The sequence below is a fragment of the Rhincodon typus genome, chromosome 31 (assembly GCF_021869965.1).
Source record: "Rhincodon typus isolate 14 chromosome 31, sRhiTyp1.1, whole genome shotgun sequence".
Lineage (NCBI taxonomy): Eukaryota > Metazoa > Chordata > Chondrichthyes > Orectolobiformes > Rhincodontidae > Rhincodon > Rhincodon typus.
Window position 1 is genome coordinate 16,051,318 of NC_063362.1, and position 13,995 is coordinate 16,065,312.

Sequence of the window (13,995 nt, forward strand, 5' to 3'; positions counted from 1 at the left end):
TGTTAAATAGTTGTGACAACATGCTATATAGAGTTTAAGGCATTAACCCAACAGTGGATCAGAACATAAGCGCTGTAGTCCTGCCATATCGAGTAGAGAATGGTGGTAGACAATTAAACAACATGGACTCTATAAATGAGGAATTGGGCACAGACACCAAACTAGCACTTTAGGAAGGTTCATTATAACTTCTTGCATTTGTCCTCTATACCTCAATTTATGAAGTCCAAGATCCTGTATATCTCTAATCAATTTCTCAGCATGCTCAGCCACAATTAACAATTTGTGCACACACTGCCCCCATCTGTTGCTCAATTCAACCTCGTTTCTCCACTCCCCCCCCCCCCCCCCACATCTTTAGAACTGTCCTCTTCATTTTATACTGCTTTTTCTTGTCCTTTCCATCAAAATGCATCACTTTGCACTTAAACTAAATTTAATCTGCCACACATCCATTTCACCAACTTGTCCATGCCCTCATGAAGTCTACTGTATCAATATCTTTATTGTTCATTGCTATCTGGTATGCATGGCAATACTTTGTCACTTCCATTCCAAGAAAGGCAGTGGTCCTAGCAGCAACCTTTGGGGAAGCCCCAGTGCATGTTCCTTCAGTTCACCTCTCCACACTCAATCAAGTTTGATTCTGTCCTGTCCCTGTCACTGTCTTGTTTATTCTTCAGGCTTCAACTTCAGGTGCCTATTATGTGGCACTTTATTTCATGTCTTTTGGAAGTACATTTATGTCAAACCACCTTTATCAACCTTCTCTGTTACATCAAGTTAGTTAGATATAAAAAATGTGAAGAAGCAACATATAAAGATACCATCATGAGTAATTCTGCATTCATAGCTATACAGCTTTCTTAGTGGCTCAGCTGGTGGACAAAGTCAAAAATCACATGATGCCAGGTTATAATCCAACAGGTTTATGTGAAATCACAAGCTTTCACAGCGCAGCCCTTTTGTCAGGACTCCACCTGACCAAGGGGCTGTGCTCCGAAAGCTTGTGATTTCAAATAAACGTGTTGGACTATAACCTGGTGTCGTGTGAGTTCTGATCTTGTCCACCCTGGTCCAACACCTCCACATCATGGCTTAGTTGAGAAGCCATGTGACCCAGTGAAGTCTTCTGTTTAATTTGCTCTTCACTAAAATAGTTGAAAGTGATTTCTGAGCTCACATGAAGTTGACTCAGAGTTCCTGGTCTCATTTGCTATTCAGTGATTCATGTTAGATGTGTATTTTTTATTTAACCTGTTTAGTGATGTTATGGCACACCTCTGGAGGAGGTGACTTGAAGGTAGGGTGCTACCACTGCAGCATATGGGCCCTTATTGTTTTTAAAATCTGTTTGGATATGTGGAGACACAGCACTAGGTCAGATGAGACATGAAGCTTGATCTTCTGAACCAGAAATAGTGTCACTACCAATATTTCATAAGGGCCTAACTATCATGCTGGATGTGTTAAAGGGAGACAGATGAGATTCATGTTTGAGTAAATAGTCTGTTGATACCATGAAGTGATGAATCTTTGGTAAAAAGTATGAGAAGAAGCGATAGGAACTAAATGGTATCATTTTTAAGGAAGTACAGGAATAGCATCTCCTTATAGCTGGTTAAACTAACATGTGGGATAGAGATAGTAGGAACTGCAGATGCTGGAGAATGAATGGAAAATGAATTTTCTGAAGAAGGGTCTAGGCCCGAAACGTCAGCCTTCCTGCTCCTCTGATGCTGCTTGGCCTGCTATGTTCATCCAGCTCTACACCTTGTTATAACATATGGGATACTTGGCTTTATTAACAGAGGATTAGAATACAAACCTTAATAGAATAAACCTTAATAATATCACATTTAGTCCCAGCTAAAGAACTGTGTTTAATTCAGAGCACCACACTACAGAAAGGATGCCAATGTCTTGAAAAGGGTGCAGAAGAGATTCACTAGAATGGTATTCAGGATGAAAGATTTTCAGTTGTGTTGCGAGCGGTGCAAGTAGAGTTGTTGCCCTTGGAGCAAAGATGATTAAGTGGAAATTTAATAGTTCAAAATCATAACTTTTTCATACAGTAAATAGAGAAATTGTTTCAGTGAAAAAGAGTTATGTAGATTAAAACTAATTGGCAACAAACTGCAGATTGCATGAAGAAACTTTTATTTTGCACACAGCAAGTTTTAAGATGTGGAATGGTCTAAGGCAGTGCCTTAGAATAGGGGCTGGGTGGACGTTGTCGTGGAAGCAAATTCAACTGCCGATCAGATTTATGTTTGAAAGGAGAAAATTATAGGCCTAAAGACACGAAAAATGGAATTAACTGGACAGCTCCATCAACGAGACACAAAGTACTGTTCGACCTTCTATGCTGTATCATTCCAAACCTCAGCAAAATATTAATGCCTTGGGAAATGAAGGCTTAAGGAGGGAATAGGAAAAATAACCAGAATTTCTTTGTTGCAGTGATTTTAGATTGTTTTAAAATTACTTTCTTTAAAAATTACAAACTTTATAAGTGAAGTAAGCAAAAGCAATAATAGAGAAGTTGATGGTAAATAAAGAGGAAGAACAAAAATCAAATGAATGGAAAACATTGAGATGAGGTCTAAAGGAGGCTTGAAGAAACAAGATGATGCCCCCTTAAGGCACTGATGAAAGCAAATGAAGTAAAATGTCTTAATCATATACTGAAGGGCAATTCAAATTATCATTCTGGCACATGATTCAGTAGAACTGCATGGGTTTCCAGAGGGATTAAGTTGCACTATTAGATGGAATTAGCAAAGAATACCTTTTACTTTGTACTCTCCAGTCATGTTTCCTTTGGGAAGAACCATAAGTTGATCAGGAGCAAAAGATCAACATAGCTAAAACAAAATTGTATTTATTGAATTTTTAATATATCTCTCATCTTTTGAAAATAGTAGCGACATTTTTTGAGTAAATGAGGCAGCCATTTTTACAGATTACAAGAGCTCCAACAAAGAATTAAATAGCTAGCTAATGTACATGTTTTATTGATGTATATTCACACCTACTTGGTTAGGGAGGAATATTGGTCAAGATGCCAGAAGGAATTCCTGCTCCTCTTCGAATAGTGCCACTGGATCTTTAACATATGTTTGAACCACTTGAACAGGCAGATGAGACTTTGGTTTAATGTTTCAGCAAAAATGTTAGCACTTCTGACCGTTGCTCTGTGCCACACAGGGTGGATGTAACACGGTAGAAGGAAGAATAAAACAAAAACACCAGGGAAAAAGGACTCCAGCCTGCTATAGTTCTTTGAATGTCCAAACCCCAACCTATCCAATATCAATCTTTTTATTGTAATATGATCTTTTCAAAACAGCCCATGGATTCATTGCATTTACATGATCAGCAGCATATACATACACACGGATCCTGATTATAATAGATTCATGCATAGATCAGTCAAGAGTCACTGCTCATTTTAAATCTACAGTCCTACATGTTGTTGGCAAGTGAAACCAAACTCTTACTGTCATATATATACAGCCGGTTGTCAGGGCACAATGCTCAATAGTGCCTCAAGATTATGTTATATTGTTACATTTTTATGTTTTTTTTTCAAATCAGCATCTCTGCCACTTTAACAGTTGTGGACATCTGAAAGGTCGCCACTGAACTTGTGGCCCATATTTATATATATGTATATTTATATATATATATATATAAAATTGCATGTATATAACATATACACAAGTGTGCAGATCTGGAATCCCGCAATACTATTTTTGGGGAAAAACCTCAATTGATTAGGTTTCCTAACAAGCAATTAGATTACGGTCAAATCTATGAGTTGCAGGCTCCAGCAGTGTACCATACTTTATATTCATTATCAAAAGATTCCGTATCCAGCAACAGCTCCTCATTAAAATAATGTTTTTCATCACAGGGAAAACCAGCCAAATCAGATGTTAATTTTAATGCAACACCTGTTGTGATCCAGTGATATTTCTGCATTAAGAAAAAAAAAAGTTTAAAAACTTAGCAAAGGTAACAGGCAGCCCACTGAACCAGCTATGCCTTGTCAGCACTGGTTTGTGGTATATATTTTCTTGTTTGATCCGTTTCTGCAGCATGAGGACCTTGAAGTTTAATTCCTTCGTCAGAAGCATACTGGTATTAACTTCAGTTACAATTTGAGCAGGCAAAGAAGATTATTTTTGAAAGATAACAGTCCAGGCCCATTTGACTCCCTCATTAAGATCGATAGTCCTTTTTGCTGTATGGTTTGTTTCCCAGGATACCATCGATCTCATGCACAACTGATGAGGATAACTTGGGAAGGACCTGGGGAAAAGAATAAGATAATAGTACTTGATTTCATTTTACCCCAAAGCCTTGCACACTGAAACAGCATTTACTCTCATTTTGTCTAAATTTGGCACTATTAAGGAGGCAAGTATTGAGAGTTGGGGAATCAAGAACTTTCCACTGCAGGTATCCAATATCAGACTTCCTTCAGAACAAGGAAACCAATATTTGAAGTAACAAATGCAACAATGATCAGTGAATTCATCTGTTGTGTTGAGCTATCTGATCTCAAGGATACCATAATGTCTGCACTCTTGAGGAAAATAATCCAGCAAACTCTGCTGGAAGTGTGCAGGTGTGTGTGCTGGCTGAGAACAGGAATCAGGTTGGCTGTTATTGAAAAGATTATTGTTTCTGCATGAAGAAATGCTTTTTGAGTGAGATACTGCAAGGCAACCAGCATCAGTAGAATGTCCCCTAGCAAGGAGGCAGATCAGGGGAAGAGGAGGGGTGAAGGTTGGGAAGGAGAGAACAAGAAATAAAAACAATTTCAGGGGAAAAAAAATCTGAGGAAGACCACAAAGAATTGGATGTTCCTGTAACAAGTGACAACTGTAACTGTAATCATAGTTGGTCTTCGGTTACCAAACAGTCATGCTGGTATTTCAGTTGCCAAGCTGTACCAGTAATGGGAAAATTGAGACCGATTCATTCTTTGAGTGTAAGTGGGGCTCATCACCAAAATGATCTGTCAATGTCTTCCATAAATATCATACAACTCTTGTACATTATACATCTGTTAGTTGTATCCCCATGTAGTTTTTTGGTAGAATTATTTAGAAAAGAAATAGGAGGAGTTGGCTATTTGACCCATCATGGTCGATCTGACTATGGCCTCAATTCCTGCTATTCTCTCCCCTACTCCCACAACCGCTTGACAGCCTTCTTGATGAAAAATCTAAATCAAACTTGAATATATTCAATGAACCAGCTTCTCCTGCACTCCGAGGAAGGGAATTCCAAAGACTTAACAACTCTTAGAGAAAAAAATTCTCATCACTATTGTAAACGAGCAAGTGAGACAAAGGAGAGCCAGTGGACATGTCATAGGTGTTTGGATTTCTAGAAGACCTTTGACAAGGTGCTGCACAGGATGCTGCTAAATAAGACAAAAGTTAAGTGTTAGGGGCATTGTACTGGCATGGACAGAGGATTGGCTGACTGGCAGAAGGCAGAGAGTGGGGTTAAGGGGTCTTTTTCAGGAATGGCAACCAGTGACTAGTGGAGTCCCACACGGGTCAGTGTTGGGACTGTTGGGGTCCACAACTATTCACGTTATACATGAATCATCTGTACTAAGGAAAAGACAGCACTGCTGCGAAGTTTGTAGATGACAGAAGGATAGGTGGAGGGACAGGAAGCATTGAGGAATCAGGGAGGCTGCAGAAGTACTTGGACAGGCTAGGAGAGATGGATTAAGAAGTGGCAGATGAAATACAATATGTGAAAGTGGGAACTTAGGCACTTTGGTAGGAAGAAACAGCATAGACTATTTTCTAAATGGGGAAAGGATTTGGAAATCTGAAGAATAAAGGGCCTTAGCAGTAGTCCTTGTTCAGGATTCTCTTAAGGTTAACATGTAGGTTCAGTTGGCAGTTAGGAAGGTAAATGCAATGTTAGCGTTCATTAGAGAAGACAACAGCAAGGACGTACTGCTTAGAATAAGGCTCTGGCCAGACTGCATTTAGAATATTGTGGCGTAATTTTGGGCCCTGTATCTCAGGAAGGAAGTGCTGGTATTACAGGGGGTCTGGAGGATGTTCACAAGAATGATCCTGGGAATGAAGGGCTTGTCATATGAAGAGCTGTTGAAGACTCTGGACCTGTATTCAATGAAGTTTAGAAGGATAAGGGAGGATCTCATTGAAACCTACAGATACTGAGAGGTCTGGATAGAGTGGATGTGAAGAAAAATGTTTCCAAAAGTTGGAGAGACTAGGACCCAGTGGTCAGCCTCAGAGTGAAGGGACAATCCTTTAGAACTGGGATGAGGAGGAATTTCTTCAGGCAGAGGATGAATCTGTGGAACCTATTGCTGCAGAAGGCTCTGGAGGCCAAGACATTGAATGTCTTTAAGACAGAGATAGTTAAGTTCTTGATTAGTAAGGGGATCAAGGATTATGGAGGAGAAAGCGGAAGAATGGGGTTAAGAGACATATCAGCCATGATTAAATGGCAGTGCAGAGTTGATGGGGCCAAATGCTTCTCTCTCTTATGGTCTAAATCGGAAACCTCTTATTTTTAAATTGTGCCTCCTAGTACTAGATACACCCAAAAGAAATATCCAGTCTGAATTTATCCTGTCAGCTCTCCTCCAAAACTTAAATGTTTATCCAAACATATATTAGGAGTTGAGGTGGGCCATTCACCCCTACAAGCCAGCTCCAATCAATAAGATGATGGTTGATTTGTTTATGTTTAAATTCCAGATTCCCATCTAACCCAGATAACCTTGATTCCGTCACCTAACAAGAATATATCCACCTCGTGTTAAAAATATTCAATGACTCCATCTCAATCGCCTTCTGAGATAGACTTCCAAAGGAGCACAAACCTTTAAAAAATGTCTCACCTGTGTCCTGTTGGATATTGGGGACCTTTAAAAACTGGATTTTCCTACTATTTACTGCGTAGCATAAGATTTCAATTAACAGCAACTACAGTAGTAACTTTAAACTTTGCAAAATTTTCAAAAACGATTCATTTTTCAAAATTCTAGTGTAGAATAATGAAAAGAAAAATGATGAGATATACAGATGTCATGATGCGCACTGAAATAGCAACAAAAGATACCAAATGTATCTTATTAGTATACTGTTTTTGACAATAAGATGATTTTGTTCTTAGAAGGAATGAAAACGAACTTTTGAATGGAGGTGGGAAAGAGGACAATGGCTGCCTGTGTCATGAGTAGCTGTCCCATGCCATTGGACAAAAGCATTCGGACAATTTATTGACACAGTGTAAGCTACCTACCCCTAGAGATACAATCCAATAATAAGTGCTCATGGACAGAGGGGAGTTCTCAACAAGCAGGTCTTGAAGGCATCAGTTTTTATTGGGTAATCCTGAGACAGTAGTCTTCATTGAACAGTCCTCATCAGGCAGATGGAAGATGAACCAGAAAAAGAGGAGAAAGACCAAAGGAGGAGTTCACTACCACCCCAGCTACAGAGCAGGTTGCTGCCCCCATCACGTTAACAAGATCAACACAAACTGCACTGACAGCCTCTTGTCCCCTGGTATCAGTGAACACCCTAATTGTCATTGTTGTATACTTCTTTACCTTAATAACTAATGTGTCATATCTCAACTACTGCTTTGTGATAAACTCAATAAACTTTCAGAAATTTACTTACAAATCAGCAACTGCCTATATTGCATAACTGTGATATCAAACTCCCTAAAATCAATACAGATATTCTACTATGATGTGTGTTTCGTTAATGCAAATTAGCTGTAACACGATTGATAAATAGTGGACACTGTTTGGATAACGTATACTTTCTGGTGTACAGCTATAGCAATTTTCTATAGCGATTTCCCTATAGCATGATTTTCTATGGCGATTTCCCATAACGCAAGTTTGAGAACTACTGAGGTCTTAAAAGGGGGCCTCCTAATTTTAGAAGTGTCTCCTAGTTCTGGACTCAATCATATGTCCACCACGTCAGAACAATTTGGGATCTTAAAAACTTCATTCAAATCATCCTTGCTTTGGTAAAAATCAACCCTAGCCTATTCAATATTTTCTGATCAGACAATCTGTTCATTCCATGTACCAATCTAGTAAACCTCCCCTGAATCATCTACAACTCATTTCTTCCTTAAACAAGGAGATCAAAATGCACACAATAGTCAAGATGTGGTCTCACTAATGTATAGTCAAAGCAATAAGATCACCTTTCATTATTCTAAATCCAATGAGTATAAGCCCAACCTGCTCAACTTATTGTCATAACACAATCCTTTCATACCAAAAATCAGTATAGTGAATGTTCTCTGAACTGCTTCCAATGCAAATATCTTCTTCATTAAGGAAGGAGACCAAAACTCTGCATTGGATGAGGGTGCATTCTCGCCAAAGTGCTGTAGCAAGACATCTCTATTTTTATAAAGTGCAACATTCCAATTGACTTCCTAATTATTTGCTATAACTGGATGCTAACTTTCTGTGATTCATGTACAAGGCCATCCAGAACATTCTGCACTGCAACATTTTGTAGTTGCTCTCTGTAAATAATATTCTGTTTTGTTTAATCTGCCAGCCAAGATGGACAAACTCACATTTTCCGACATTGTACTTCCCATTTGTCAATAGTCTGCCTCCCTACTTATATTTGTATCATAAGCAAATCTGATTACTAGGCAGATTATAAATAGTTGACGCCTCAGAAGTGGTCCCTGTGGCACTCCACAAGTTGCAGTTTTCCAATTTGATAGTGAACAATTTATTGGGCTCGGTTTCCTGTTCACTAACCAATCTTCTATCACACTCATATAATTACCCCCAATGAGACCATGAGACATTTGAGCAGTTCAGCCCATCGAGTCTGCTCCAAAATTTAATGGGATCACGGCTGATTTGATAATCCTCAATTCTACTTTCCTGCCTTTTCCTAATAACTCTCAATTCCCTTAATAATTAAAAATCTATCTCAACCTTGAACATGTTTAATGTCCCAGCTTCAAGTGCCCTCAGTGGTAAAGAATTCCAAAGATTCACAACGCTCAGAAGAAATTCTTCCTTATCTCAGTTTTAAATGCGCGCCCCCCAATTCTTGGCTGATGTCCTCTGGTTCTAGACTGTTCCTGTAAGAGGAAACTGCCTTTCCATATCTATCCTGTCTACTCCTCTAACAATCTCATATCCTTCAATAAGGTCACCTTTCATTCTTCTATATATCAAGAACAGGCTCAATCCACTCAAACTCTTCTCATAAAAGTCCTTACATACCTGATATCAGCCTAATGAACCTTCTCTGGAGTGTCTCCAATGCCAGTCTATCTTTCCTTAGATAACGGGCCCAAAACGGTTCATTATCTTCCAGTTGTGGTCTGACTAGTGCTTTGTACTGTTTTAGCAAAACCTCCTTACTTTGAGATTTCACTCGCTTTGAAGTAAAGGCCAACATTTCATTTCCATTTCCTATTACCCGCTGAACTTTGATGCTTGCTCTTTGATTCACGAACAAGGTTTCTCAAATTAAGCTGCAGCTTTTTGCTGTCTTTCTCCACTTAAATAATATTCAGCCTCTCTATTCTTCCTGTCAAAATGCATAACCTCACATTTCCCCACATTATATTCCATCTGCCAAGTTTTTGCCCACTCATTTAACCTGTGTATAACCCTGTGCCAACCTCACCATTTGCCTTCCCTTGTATTTTTGTGGCACACCCCCCACAAACTTGCCTATAGTACATTCACTTTCCTCATTCAAGTCATTAATATATATTGTAAATAATTGTGGCCCCAACAGTGATCCTTGTCGAACACCACTAGCTATAGTTTGCCAAAATGAACATGCCTGTTTTACCCCTCTGTCTTCTATTAGTTAGCCAATGCTCTATCCCTCCTAATATACTATCTCCAACACCGTGGGCTCTTAAGTAGCCTCATGTGTAGTACCTTATCAAACACATTCTGGAAATCCAAGTATATTATATCCACTGCTTCCCCTTTATCTATCCTGCTTGTTGCCTCCTCAAAGAATGTTAGTCAATTTGTTGGACACAATTTTTCCTTCATGAAGCCATGCTGACTCTGCTTGAGCATATTATGCATTTCCAAATGCTCTGTCATTACATCCTTTATAATAGACACTAACATTTTCCCAATAGCAGGCATAAGCTAACTGGTCTATAGTTACCTTTTATCGTCTCCTTCCTTTCTAAATAAAGGTGTTACACTGGTGTTTACTCTAAGGCTTTTCCAGAATCTAAGGATTCCTGGAAGATTACAATCTGTGTGTCCGCTATCTCTGTATCTACTTCCTTTCATATCCTAGGATGCATCGCATCAGATCCAGGGGACTAATTGGTCTTTGGTCCCATTAGTTTCCCTAGCACCTTTCTGTCAAATGATAGTTCTTGTATTTATTGCCTGTCCTTTTACCCCTTAAATCTTTAGTAATTGTGGAATGCTATTGGTATCTTCTACTGTGAAGACTGGTACAAAAGTATTTATTTCGTTTCTCTGCATTTCTTGGTTCCCCATCATTATTTCCCCAGCCTCACTTTGCCTTCTCTCTTCCTTTTGATCTACTTTTCTCTCCTCTTTAGTATTTAGCCATTCTTTGCTGCTTTCTAAAATATCGCTATTCTTCTGGGTTACCACTAATCTTTCCAGCATTGTTTACCTTTTCTTTCAATGCGATACCATCCTTAACTTCTTTAGTTAGCCAAAGAACTATGAAATATCTCAAATGCTGGCTTCTGCTTCTCCGGTATGTTACTTTTAACCTATTTTACACTTCAGCCAATACTGACTCCATATCCTTTAAAGTGCCTTTCCTTAAATTTCAGACACTACTTTTAGACATAAATTTCTTGCCTTCAAACTAAATGAAAATTTGCTTATGTTACAATCACTCTTAACTTGAGGATCCTTTATTATGAGGTCATTAATAAATTTTGTTTCATTACATATTACAAAGTCTAAAATAGCCAGGTTGGTTCCAGAATGTACTGTTTTGAGAACTGTTTAGAATACATTCATGAACTCATCCTCAGGCTACATTTTTTTCCTCATTTGATTTATCTAATCTATATGGAAATAAAATTATCTTCTGTAGCCTATTTATACTCTATCCTAAAGTGTAACCACTGTCTTTCAGCCTATAAACCACTTTCACCAGTAAGATCTTTTTCTGTTTCTTATGTCCCCCAAGTAGAATCAAGATCATTTCATATACTACTGATCACATCCTTTATTAACAAAGCAACCTGTATTTTCTTTTATTTCCGTTCACGATCAGCTTCCGATCTTGACTTTAAAATGGCTATCAAATTCATTTCTATTCATGCTACTAATTCAGCCATCTTGTCATGAGAATGTGAATCTTTTCCATATCAAGACTGAAGCCAGTCAGATTCTTATATTTGCGGACTGTTTTAGCTTCCTTAACAGAACCACTTTCTTAATCCTATATATGGGTACCAAAGTGGTCCAAAACAAATTAATTCCTCCTCTCCCACTCCTCTCCAGTTTTGGGTGGGAGTCCTTATTACTGACATTGGACAGGTAACACACTTGGTCGCAGAAAACAATATCAATTTACACACAATGTAGATTTTGCTCAACAGCCAAAAGCAAGGTACATACATTCCTGCGTCTTTTTGAGGACAACAGTTGCTTGACTTAAACTGATACTAACCTGTATTGCTCCAATATTTTCCAGAAGTTGTTCAGTGTTAGAGGCTCCCACTAGCACAGAACTAACTCCCTCATTCCTTAAACACCAGGCTGCAAGATAAACACAAGATTATTAGAATATGAATGCTGTATATACTCTGTCTGGATCATCTATTGTCAGAAACAGGTCCGCATTATGCTGTACCACCTAACAGCACGAAGGAAATAATGTCCCTGCCTTCAATATGATCTGGAACATTAGACATTGATCTCAAGAACAGTTGCTTGAAGCAGTGGAAAACATCATCTCTTCTACTAACATCTTACTCACTAGCAGCACATTGATAAATTAAAATGGGAAGCCTGTCAGCACAGGGTTGGTGCCAAGCAAGAGGGAGAATAAGTGGGCAGAAATATATTTTAAAAACTATTTTGTTTAGGAATATAGTAATTTACCAATGGGCAGTGCTTAAACTTACAGTGCACAATGATTTTCTTGCAGATGGGACATTTCTATGGAACCTAACTAGAAGAGTTTTTGGAAAATCTTTCATTTAATATTGTTTCGTGAATGTAATGTTAATGTTTAATGGGGACTTACTGTACAATGTTTCTTTGAACTGTGGTCACCACAAATTTTGCTTTCCATAGTTTCATTTACAATCACTTTGCATCTACGTTATTTGATAGCACAAAGAAGTATGACAAGTGTATTTTACAATCTCTTTAAATTGCAAAAAAGAATTTACTATTGGTACATCAAGTGTTGTGCAAGAATAGCAGAGACTATAGTGTTCACCCAGAAATGGGAGGGAGAGAGAAGCAATTATTCATCTACATAGGCACTTCTCTCAGCCTTAGAAGATCAAATCTGGGATTTGAGTCCCTCCAATGACAAATTATGCTTTTTGATTTCAATGTATTGTTACAATTCCCACAAATATAAATTGGGAAGGCTTTGGTCTGGTACGTGCTTCATTTTTTTCCTACTTTCACGTAGAAATATTAATATCTGTAAACAACATAACCTTAAAAGTTTTAAAATTTAATGCAATAATCCTTTGGATTAAAACCATAAAAGAATAAGAAATATCTTTGAATGAACAGATTCTGGATCACATTTTAAAACTGAAGAATGTCAGGATATCGGGACAGTCTGAAACAGTACTTCACCATTGCCCCAATCTGTAACTCAGCTATCATATTTCACTATGGCAGCTGTCTCAGGCTGAACTATACCCTCAGCATCATACTTGAGCTCAAGCTGAGTTTCTGAACTCATATCTTCTCATCACAAAGGCTGTCCACTTGTAAATAAAATAGTCCTCCACCACTCAATCTCAACCGACTTGCTATGGAACGCTCATTCAATCCACTATCATCCCTGAATTCAGTTAGTCCAATGATCTTCAAGCTGGCCTCTATCTTCCACACTTATATCAACCCAAATTGCTACCCCTTCTATTTCCAAGTCTCACTCACCCTTCACTTTTCACTTTAGTGACCTATGCTGGCTTAGGTTCCTAATATCTTGAATTTAAAATTTAAATTCTCAGCCTCATACTTAAATATTTCTCTGGTTCACTCTTAACTCTACAAACACATTTTCTTTGACACAATTTTCTTAAAATTCTTTGCTTTCCTTTGTCCCACCACAAGCAGCATGTCCTCAGTTGCCTGCACTCAATGCTCTGAAAGTGCTTGTATACGTTTTTCTGGTCTTCACTTGTATGTCCTTCTTAAAATTTCCCCTCAAAAATGACCTTGTCAGCCCAGCTTTTGGTTAATCCTAACCTTGCCTTCTTTGGTTTGGCCTCCATTTTTCCTGAGGACTCTAGTACCTTGGGATGTTATTTTATGTCAAAGGTATTGTACTTGGCTGCTGTTAAAATTCACAAGGAAGAATAAGGGTATCCGATAAACTCAGAATAGTTAAAAGACCGGGGCTTCACTGACCAGACACATGAGGTGAAAACATTGGTTAAACCCTAACCTTGCTCCCTGTCAGAACGACGACTTTTTACAGCTCTTAATCTGGGCTGAATTTTAAATGTGACAGAACGCTCCTTTATTGCAATTTCACCCGGCTCAGTGAAATGTCTAGTATTTCATTCAAAGTTAGATTTCAGTCTAAAATTTTGCATCTGAAAAAGCTGGAACATCTACTCAGTTGTGGACTGACTTCACCAAATGACAAAAAAAGCTTCTAAAAATTGTTGCAGAATGCAGATTACTACAAGAGCAAATTCTGAATTGGTGTACCAATGGGGAGCGTCATTTCGTAGTGGTGCATACTTGAA

The 13,995-nt window shown here is 38.3% G+C and overlaps 1 protein-coding gene across 4 annotated transcripts in view; it reads right to left on the reverse strand.

Moving 5' to 3' along the window:
- Positions 1 to 2,878: 2,878 nt before the first annotated feature.
- Positions 2,879 to 13,995, reverse strand: part of kcnab2a (potassium voltage-gated channel subfamily A regulatory beta subunit 2a) — a 250,821-nt gene continuing 239,704 nt past the window's right edge. For all 4 annotated transcript variants that reach the window (XM_048614846.1, XM_048614845.1, XM_048614847.1 and 1 more), the window contains 2 exons: positions 11,718 to 11,806; positions 2,879 to 4,317 (listed from right to left, as the gene is read on the reverse strand). In XM_048614846.1, the coding sequence (XP_048470803.1) occupies positions 4,228 to 4,317; positions 11,718 to 11,806 (179 nt within the window). In that variant the 3' untranslated portion in view covers positions 2,879 to 4,227. The remainder of the gene's footprint in view (positions 4,318 to 11,717; positions 11,807 to 13,995) is intronic.